The sequence below is a fragment of the Nylanderia fulva genome, unplaced genomic scaffold (genome assembly GCF_048542155.1).
Source record: "Nylanderia fulva isolate GAGA-0341 unplaced genomic scaffold, ASM4854215v1 Scaffold1358, whole genome shotgun sequence".
Lineage (NCBI taxonomy): Eukaryota > Metazoa > Arthropoda > Insecta > Hymenoptera > Formicidae > Nylanderia > Nylanderia fulva.
The window spans coordinates 7,670-18,513 of NW_028189578.1; the positions used below are offsets into that span (position 1 = coordinate 7,670).

General features: G+C 54.0%; 1 protein-coding gene across 1 annotated transcript; it reads left to right on the top strand.

Moving 5' to 3' along the window:
• Nucleotides 1-5,785: 5,785 nt before the first annotated feature.
• Nucleotides 5,786-6,307, top strand: LOC146724379 (uncharacterized). Its single transcript, XM_085479974.1, has one exon. It carries the CDS (start codon nt 5,786-5,788, stop codon nt 6,305-6,307), a length of 522 nt encoding a protein of 173 aa, XP_085336100.1.
• Nucleotides 6,308-10,844: the final 4,537 nt, after the last annotated feature.

Below are 10,844 nucleotides of genomic sequence, written 5' to 3' on the forward strand. Positions count from 1 at the left end.
ATTTTATGAATAACCGGACGAATCATTCTGCTTCTAATTGGGTTCTTACTTTGTTGAACTATTTTAATGGTCTCAATTCATTGTAAATATATTTTGCGTTTTAACTATGACTCAACTATATAACTTATATTGACTATGTATTACGGATTTTTTATTAGAATTTTATGTATTTATTTATTATCGTTATTTATTATCACTATTTTTTTGCGCACTGAAGAGGAGCAAGTAGAGCTCGAAACGTTTGTATAATTATTATTTCAAATTAAGAATTTTCTTCTCAATAATAAAATAATATCGTATTGCTCGTTACACATGGCCTTAATTTAATAATTTATCATTGTTCAATATTTTAGTATTTAATTTAATTTGTAATTTTTAATCTTTTTTACATACACATTAGTGGAATCCTATTTTACAATTGAATAAATTCTTTAAATTCAGTTAACAAATATCAAATAATTTGGAGAGGATGGACATAATCATTGCCAGATCGAGGGACTTTCGTCAAATAACGATAAGTGGTTCGTTTGGAGTAATGTATAAGTGTGTGACGACCCGTTTTGTCGTCACTAGAAGCCGCGCAAGCGCGAGGCCGACCGTCCGCCCGCGCTCATATAAACGGCCCCTGTCGGGGCCACCACACGTCGAACACGTGGGAATTTGCCTTTTCGCCCCACCCGACCGAACCGCCCCACTCCAAGCTAGTTGGAGGGGGCTGACCGACGGGTATATAAAGCGGCGCAGCCGAGACTTCGGGACCAGTCCCGTCCTGGTCTCTTGAGCGTACTCAAGGACCACTCCTCACCTCCTAACCATCCCGGGCGACGAGCGTTCTCGTCGGGCAGGCCGAGCGTCCTCGGTCACCGGATCCTCTCCGAACCTCACCCCGGTCGACGAGCGTTCTCGTCGGGCAGGCCGAGCGTCCTCGGTCACCGGATCCTCTCCGAACATCACCCCGGTCGACGAGCGTTCTCGTCGGGCAGACCGAGCATTCTCGGTCTCCGGATCCTCTCCGAACATCACCCCGGTCGACGAGCGTTCTCGTCAGGTAGGCCGAGCATTCTCGGTCTCCGGATCCTCTCCGAACATCACCCCGGTCGACGAGCGTTCTCGTCAGGTAGGCCGAGCATTCTCGGTCTCCGGATCCTCTCCGAACATCACCCCGGTCGACGAGCGTTCTCGTCGGGCAGGCCGAGCGTCCTCGGTCACCGGATCCTCTCCGAACAGCACCCCGGTCGACGAGCGTTCTCGTCGGGCAGGCCGAGCATTCTCGGTCTCCGGATCCTCTCCGAACATCACCCCGGTCGACGAGCGTTCTCGTCGGGTAGGCCGAGCATTCTCGGTCTCCGGATCCTCTCCGAACATCACCCCGGTCGACGAGCGTTCTCGTCGGGCAGGCCGAGCGTCCTCGGGCACCGGATCCACTCCAAACATCACCCCGGCCGACGAGCGTTCTCGTCGGGAAGGCCGAGTTTCCTCGGTCACCGGATCCTCCGAGAGCCACCGACATCTTGCGGAGCTCGCCCTTCTCAGGGCGCCCGAATCCAAGGCGGTTTACGGAGCTCGCCCTTTTCAGGGCGCTCGTATCCACGCCGCGTTGGGTAAATTTCGTCCGCCGCGCTACTATCTTAGTTATAAGTTGTGTCCGCGTCCGTATGATTTGGTCGCGTTTCACCCGTCGCGTTATTATTTGTAAACCTTGGTTATAAGTCGTGCCCGCGTCCGTATGATTTGGTCGCGTTTCACCCGTCGCGTTATTATTTGTAAACCTTGGTTATAAGTCGTGCCCGCGTCCGTATGATTTGGTCGCGTTTCACCCGTCGCGTTATTATTTGTAAATCTTAGTTATAAGTAGTGTCCGCGTCCGTATGATTTGGTCGCGTTTTCGTCCGTCGCGTTATTATTTGTAAACCTTGGTTATAAGTCGTGCCCGCGTCCGTATGATTTGGTCGCGTTTCGTCCGTCGCGTTATTATTTGTAAACCTTAGTTATAAGTCGTGTCCATGTCCGTATGATTTGGTCACGCTTCGTCCGTTGCATTACTTGTATTCCTTAGTTATAAATCGTGTCCGCGTCCGTTGGTCGCGGTCCGCACTTCCTGCGATTCCCCTCTGTACGCGTAGACTAGATAATAAGCCAACCCTTGAAGGGCGGCTTCAATAAACTCTGTTTTTACCAGAACGATTGGCGTGGTTATTGCGAACCTGAGTCTCCCCCTCTTCCCGAATCCTGGCACCGACGAGCCGATCCGTGGCGTCGGGAAAGGAGCCCCGTTACATGGCGCCCGAACAGGGACTTGACTCGACCGTCTGAGACTCCGGTTCGCAATCCATATGCTTGGGTGGATTTACCACCTAGACTCGCCGACCGCGACCTCGACCCGGAAGGGAGATTAGTCGACCTCCGCCGCCGCATCAGAAACCACGTGATGGCTACCCACGCCGACACCGGAGCGTCCGTAACACTCCAAGTACCCAGCCGCGAAGACCGTTACCAGAGTGCACGAGGAACCCCCGAACCACCCGAAGCCGACCCGGCGAAGGCCCTTAACCAGATACGCAAGTGGGGCTGCCATTTCGAGGGTAAAGACCCCCTCGCGTTCCTCGAGCACCTAGAGGAACTCAGTGTGGCCTATGGTCTGGAAGACCACCATCTCTTAATCGGCCTAGCCGAGCTTCTAAAAGGCGAGGCCCTCCTGTGGTGGAGGAACACCAGAGAACAGTGGTCCACCTGGACCGAATTCCGAAAAGATTTCCTCGCCCAATACCTGTCGCCCGGGTATAAGCGACAATTGCGGCGAGAAATACAAGGCCGGCGACAAAAGCCAGGGGAGGCTTTTACTCGATACGCCACCGCCGTGCAAACCATGATGCGTCGGGCCGGCGGTTACACCCGCAGGGACCAGCTCGAACAGCTGTACGAAAACGCTGACCCAGAGCTCCAGCTATACATTCGGTTAGACGAGCTGCACACCGTCTCCGAACTATGTAGCCGCGCCGCTAAGTGGGAGGAGATCCACCGGCGCCGTCAGGAACAACGTCGCGAGGTCTCCAGATCTACCGAGGCAAATCTTGCTGCAGCCACATATGACCGCTCAAACTGCTGCTGGCGGTGCAAGCAGCGAGGACACACCCGACTCGATTGCCGCCGCCCAGCACGAAAGTTCTGTTCACAGTGCGGGAAGGATGGCGTTCTAACACGGGACTGCCATCCTCCGGCGGGAAACGGCCAGCGGGTCGGAACCGAGGAGGCCACCGCCCGACCCGCGTCCAGTTAGAGTACACGCCACGGCCGCACCTATTAGTCCGGATCCGCCGACTCACCGCCTGGGCGCTTCTCGATTCCGGATCGGAGGTGTCCTTCATAAACGCCACCATGGCCGACCGCCTGTCCGAACACGGCCTCCAGATCCAGCCATCCGAAGAACCGGTCAACCTGGCCGACGGCTCCAGGGCATCCACCTCCGGCTCAGTCCGACTCGCCCTCCGGATCGGCCCTCGCTCTGTCCGCCACCGTTTCCAGGTCTTGGATAACCTTAACAGCGAGGTCCTCATCGGGGTCGACCTGTGGGCTCGATTACGCCTCACCCTGCCGCCTCCGCCACCCGATCGGCCGAAAGAGACGGCCCCAATCTATTTGGCAACTATCCGATTATCAGCCGGGATCTCTCCACGTTCGCCCGAAGAGGACCAGCGCTTCCGGCAGTTTCTGGACACCGAGCTTCGGTTATTCGAATCCGTGCGGGGACCCACCGATTGCGCCGAACACCGGATCAGACTACGACCCGGGGCCCCGATAAAACAGCGGTACCGACCGCGTAATCCAGCCATGCAAGCCGTCATCGATAGCGAGGTTAACAAGATGCTAGACGCCGGGGTGATCGAGCCCTCCGGCAGTGCCTGGAGTTCCCCCGTGGTCCTCGTAAAAAAGAAAGATGGGGGCCACCGGTTCTGCGTTGATTACCGCAAACTGAACCAAGCTTCTGATAAGGACGCCTACCCACTGCCGCACATCTTTGCTACGCTCGACAAGCTCCGTGGGGCCCAGTATCTATCTACATTGGACTTGAAAGACGGATATTGGCAGGTACCACTAGACTCGGCCAGCCGCCCCGCCACCGCCTTTACGATTCCCGGGCGAGGACTCTATCAATTTAGAGTCATGCCCTTTGGGTTGCACTCAGCACCGGCCACGTTCCAGCGGTTGCTGGACAGCGTCCTCGGCCCAGAATTGGAGCCCAATGTATTGGTCTATCTCGACGACATCATCGTAGTCAGTCCTTCATTAGAGGCTCATATGGAACACCTGGCCGAAGTCTTCAGACGGCTACGACAAGCGCGCCTCCGCCTCAACCCACAGAAGTGCCACTTCTGTTGCAGTCGCCTCAAATACTTGGGGCATATAGTGGACAAAGACGGCATTCGAACTGACCCAGATAAGGTCAGTGCAGTGGCCGCCTGGACAGCACCTACCACTGTCCGTCAAGTGCGCCAATTCCTCGGAGTCGCCTCCTGGTACCGTCGCTTTGTACCAGACTTTTCCGCCACCGCCGCACCATTGACACGCCTGACCCATAAAAGGGCACGCTTTACTTGGGGGCCGGAGGAAGAGAAGGCGTTCGACGAGCTGAAGCGGGCACTCACCACCGCGCCGGTTCTGGCCTGTCCCGACTTCAGCCGACCGTTTACCCTCCAGACCGACGCCAGCGCTTGCGGGCTCGGGGCTGTACTCACCCAAGAACTGCCCGAAGGCGAACGCGTCATTGCCTACGCCAGTCGCACCCTAAATAACGCCGAAAGAAACTACAGCGCTACAGAATTGGAGTGCCTGGCGGTGGTTTGGGGAATTTGCCGAATGCGCGACTATCTAGAGGGCTATCACTTCACGGTCGTCACCGATCACCAGTCGCTCCGATGGTTGCAACGTTTGGAGGCTCCCACCGGCCGCCTAGGGAGATGGGTGTTCGAGCTCCAGCAGTACGATTACGAGATTCAATATAGAAAAGGAAAACTGAACATCGTAGCCGACGCTCTCTCCCGTCAACCCAAGGCCTGTGTCCTCCAGACCGCCCCAGATTGTCGGTGGTACCGTCGCATGTATCGCGAGGTGCAACAACACCCGGCCGACCATGCGGACTACCGGATACAGAACCGCCGGCTATTTCGGCACTTGCTGCACGATCTCAACTTTCACGACTCGCCCAGTGAGGAGCAATGGAAGCAATGCGTCCCGAGGCCCCAACGCGCGGAAATACTACGCCGGCTACATGACGACCCGACCGCCGGACACTTCGGAATCACAAAGACCATCGCACGGGTGGCCCGCTTATATTATTGGCCAGGAATGTTCCGCGACGTCACTCGATACGTCCGTGACTGCCGGAACTGCACCACCCATAAAGCCGCACAAACCCTGCCAGCCGGGAAACTTCGGGCCACCAATGTCACGCATCCGTGGCAACAAGTCTCGATTGACCTGGTCGGACCATTGCCACGGTTCGACCAGTGGGCATACCTGGCTGCTAACCATGCAGGATCGGTTCTCAAAGTGGGTGGAGATGACACCACTCCGCCAGGCCACCGCCGCCAACGTCACACGAGAAGTCGCCGGGCGCATAATATATCGCCATGGTTGCCCGGACACCATCATCTCTGATAACGGGACTCAGTTGCGATCGCACCAGCTCGAAGGGTTGTTAAGATCCTTCGGGATCAATCACCAGACCGCTCCCGCCTACGCCCCACAGTGCAATCCGGTCGAGAGAGCCAACCGCACCATAAAAACTATGGTGGCGCAATACGTGGAGGGCCGGCACCGCCGCTGGGATGAGCACATCCCCCAGCTCCAGTTTGCTTTCAATACCGCGCGGCAAGAATCCACGGGATATACCCCGGCCTTCCTGATATACGGCCGGGAGCTACAGTCGCCGTACCCTGACGACCGACGTCCGGCAACCGCCAACGCCGCCCCCGGAGCAGTCCGACGCCGCCTCGAAGACGCCTACGAAATCGTCAGGATCAACCTGGCTCGCGCGTTCCAACACCAGCAGCGAAATTACGACTTGCGCAGGCGTGACTGGCGTCCAAAAATTGGGGACCGGGTGTGGAAAAAGGAACACCCGCTATCGAACAAAGAGCGGGGCTTTAATGCCAAGCTGGCACCAAGATTTGGTGGCCCGATGACGGTTGGCCGCATCATCTCCCCCGTCATCATGGACCTGAAGGACGACCGAGGTCGGTGGCACCGACATGTCCACGTCCGAGATTTGAAGCCAGCCTCAGAACCGCCGCCCGCGGACGAACCGTAGGAGGGCACTCTTCATGGCCCGCGCTCTTCCGCTACACGTTCGCGATTCCCCGACCTGAGCACCGACAGCGGCACTCTTCAGGGTCCGCGCTTTCTTTTCGTGTGGCTGTCCGGCCGAACACCGAGAGCGGCACTCGTCAGGGTCCGCGCTTTTTCGCTACACGTTCGCGAGCTCCCGACCGAACACCGAGAGCGGCACTCGTCAGGGTCCGCGCTTTTTCGCTACACGTTCGCGATTTCCCGACCGAGCACCGAGAGCGGCACTCTTTATGGTCCTGCGCTTTTTTTCGTGCGGCTGTCCGGCCGAACACCGAGAGCGGCACTCTCCACGGTCCGCGCTATACTCCGGAGAGGTATAAAAGACGGGCGCTCTCAGCCCCGAGTCTATCCTCGCCACGATGGGAAGCACAAAAGCTGACCAGTGTCAAGGAGACCAACCGTCCGATTCCGGGCGAGACAATCCGTCCGTTTCCGGACGAAACAACCCGTCCGTCTCCAGGACGAACCGACCGGCCGGTGCCTCGGGTGGGGACCTACATCCAACGGTCCGACGTGGAACAACGGAGCCGGAAAATGGCGTTTCTCGCAACACCCCCGCCACCCCCGAGCCACCGCCGACGACCACCGGTCCTCTCGGACTCGCCAGCCTCCGCCGTCATCACCATCGCCGCCGCCACCAAGCCTACAACGACACCGACCGACGCACGCCGCCCAGCCCGACCACCATCACGACCGACACATCGATCAACGCATCATGCCACCGCGCGCCAACCGGCGCCCTCCACGGCCGGGTTAACGGCCACCGTGCGGCGACCGATGCCTCCTGGAGCGGGAGGCCAGCCAGCATTGAGCACCGCCGGGCGACCAGCTACAAAGTCGCGCCAACCCCCGACCGGCACACCTCGGTCGGCGCCATCAGACGCGCGCGAAGCGGATAACCCGACGGTCGAGCCAACGACGATCTCACCGTCCTCACACGGTGACGGCAGACGATCAGACGCCGCGTTCCGATCGACCACGCGTCCACCGGCACCCTCCACCGCCGTGCCGCCGACCATCGCGCAACGACCGGCGCCCCCTACAGCGGTGGGCCAACCGCACCCCGTGCAGGTTACCCTGGGGAACGGACGAACGGTCGACGTTCCGTTCTACGCCGCCACCATCTCGCGGCGATATAAAGTGCGCACCCCGGACGGCCGCTGGATCATCCGATTCAATCGGCGTGGTCAGCCACGGATGATCCGCCAACTGCCTCACCCCCCGTAAAAAGGGAGGGTGATGTGACGACCCGTTTTGTCGTCACTAGAAGCCGCGCAAGCGCGAGGCCGACCGTCCGCCCGCGCTCATATAAACGGCCCCTGTCGGGGCCACCACACGTCGAACACGTGGGAATTTGCCTTTTCGCCCCAGCCCGACCGAACAGCCCCACTCCAAGCTAGTTGGAGGGGGCTGACCGACGGGTATATAAAGCGGCGCAGCCGAGACTTCGGGACCAGTCCCGTCCTGGTCTCTTGAGCGTACTCAAGGACCACTCCTCACCTCCTAACCATCCCGGGCGACGAGCGTTCTCGTCGGGCAGGCCGAGCGTCCTCGGTCACCGGATCCTCTCCGAACCTCACCCCGGTCGACGAGCGTTCTCGTCGGGCAGGCCGAGCGTCCTCGGTTACCGGATCCTCTCCAAACATCACCCCGGTCGACGAGCGTTCTCGTCGGGCAGACCGAGCATTCTCGGTCTCCGGATCCTCTCCGAACATCACCCCGGTCGACGAGCGTTCTCGTCAGGTAGGCCGAGCATTCTCGGTCTCCGGATCCTCTCCGAACATCACCCCGGTCGACGAGCGTTCTCGTCAGGTAGGCCGAGCATTCTCGGTCTCCGGATCCTCTCCGAACATCACCCCGGTCGACGAGCGTTCTCGTCGGGCAGGCCGAGCGTCCTCGGTCACCGGATCCTCTCCGAACAGCACCCCGGTCGACGAGCGTCCTCGTCGGGCAGGCCGAGCATTCTCGGTCTCCGGATCCTCTCCGAACATCACCCCGGTCGACGAGCGTTCTCGTCGGGTAGGCCGAGCATTCTCGGTCTCCGGATCCTCTCCGAACATCACCCCGGTCGACGAGCGTTCTCGTCGGGCAGGCCGAGCGTCCTCGGGCACTGGATCCACTCCAAACATCACCCCGGCCGACGAGCGTTCTCGTCGGGAAGGCCGAGTTTCCTCGGTCACCGGATCCTCCGAGAGCCACCGACATCTTGCGGAGCTCGCCCTTCTCAGGGCGCCCGAATCCAAGGCGGTTTACGGAGCTCGCCCTTTTCAGGGCGCTCGTATCCACGCCGCGTTGGGTAAATTTCGTCCGCCGCGCTACTATCTTAGTTATAAGTCGTGTCCGCGTCCGTATGATTTGGTCGCGTTTCACCCGTCGCGTTATTATTTGTAAACCTTGGTTATAAGTCGTGCCCGCGTCCGTATGATTTGGTCGCGTTTCACCCGTCGCGTTATTATTTGTAAACCTTGGTTATAAGTCGTGTCCGCGTCCGTATGATTTGGTCGCGTTTTCGTCCGTCGCGTTATTATTTGTAAACCTTGGTTATAAGTCGTGCCCGCGTCCGTATGATTTGGTCGCGTTTCGTCCGTCGCGTTATTATTTGTAAACCTTAGTTATAAGTCGTGTCCATGTCCGTATGATTTGGTCACGCTTCGTCCGTTGCATTACTTGTATTCCTTAGTTATAAATCGTGTCCGCGTCCGTTGGTCGCGGTCCGCACTTTCTGCGATTCCCGTCTGTACGCGTAGACTAGATAATAAGCCAACTCTTGAAGGGCGGCTTCAATAAACTCTGTTTTTACCAGAACGATTGGCGTGGTTATTGCGAACCTGAGTCTCCCCCTCTTCCCGAATCCTGGCACCGACGAGCCGATCCGTGGCGTCGGGAAAGGAGCCCCGTTACAAGTGTCACTCCGAGTTTTTATTAATAATTCTAAAATATTTTATGAATAACCGGACGAATCATTCTGCTTCTAATTGGGGTTTTACTTTGTCGAACTATTTTAATGGTTTCAATTCATTGTAAATATATTTTGCGTTATAACTATGACTTAACTATATAACTTATATTGACTATGTATTGCGGATTTTTTATTAGAATTTTATGTATTTATTTATTATCGTTATTTATTATCACTATTTTTTTGCGCACTGAAGAGGAGCAAGTAGTGCTCGAAACGTTTGTGTAATTATTATTTCAAATTAAGAATTTTCCTCTAAATAATAAAATAATATCGTATTGCTCGTTACACATGGCCTTAATTCAATAATTTATCATTGTTTTTATTGAGAACTATTTTATAGGGACGGCCCCACGGGTCGTCGTCTAGGGAGGAGATCAGTTCCTCCCAGGCCCTCGCCTTCGCCTGTTGGATGGAAGCGCGTAGGTCGTCTCTTCTATGTTTATAGGCGTCCCACGCGTCCTCCAATCCTTCTGGGTCCAGTAGCGCGTGCTTCTTCCTCCTTTTTATCTCCCTCCTTGCGTGGTCGGTGGACCACCTTAGCTCGGCGATGTCCTCCGACCACCACACGTACCCTTCCCCTCACACACATACATACATCTCACACACATACACACACACACACTTGCGCACACATACACACGAAGTGTAAGTCCAACCTTGTAATCTTTCTGTGGGTAATACCAATATCGACAACAAATACGAGGGTTTTTTTTTAGAAAATAAGCCTGAAAATGCCTATTTATTTCAAAATATCATAACTCAGAGAAACACAATCCACATAATGTAATATTTAAAAACGCATTTTAAAAGAAAAATGCTATATTTTAATACAATTAATAAAATTGATAGAAAATAAATTATTTTTCTCATCGTGCACGCCAAAGTTAAAGTTTTTTCTACAATTTTGTAAGGCTTTCATTGTAGAATAGCGCCGTTTGCAATAAATCTTGTAGTAAATCTTTGTAGGGAAATCTCCATTCGAGCATTAGAAAGTTGGAGTCTCATACTTGAAAATGCTTTTTGATATACTGCTCTACGATCATTTTTTGCAAACATACATGAATTTGAATTTGATTCTTTCTAATTTTGTGACCCTAATTTTGTTGCGAAGTGTATTAAAATTAAAGTGCAATTTTCTGCTTGTTCATTATTATCAGTTATTTAGCAACTGTTTATTATTTACAGCTATAAATATATTAAAAGTTTTCTGTTAAAAAAAATCTGTAATATAATTTAAATTATATTATAATTTATCATTATGATTGCGAATTGAAAAAAAAAACAGTTTTATAAATGTTAATATAGTAATGTTTGTTAAAAAATTCATTTTTCAACAATTTATAAAAATAAAGAATTGTTCAAAAAACCAATATTATATTGTTATATTTATATATATATACACGATTTTTAAAAAATATCTTAATAATATAGATTAATTCTTTTAATTTAATCAATTAAAAACAACTCATTAATAACTTCATCCAATCAATAATTTTACGCTGTTAAAATTAATTTTTATTTACTAAAAGTTGATGAA

Excerpts from the sequence above, each read along its gene's own strand:
- LOC146724379 (XM_085479974.1), top strand. The coding sequence starts at position 5,786 with ATGGTGGCGCAATACGTGGAGGGCCGGCACCGCCGCTGGGATGAGCAC.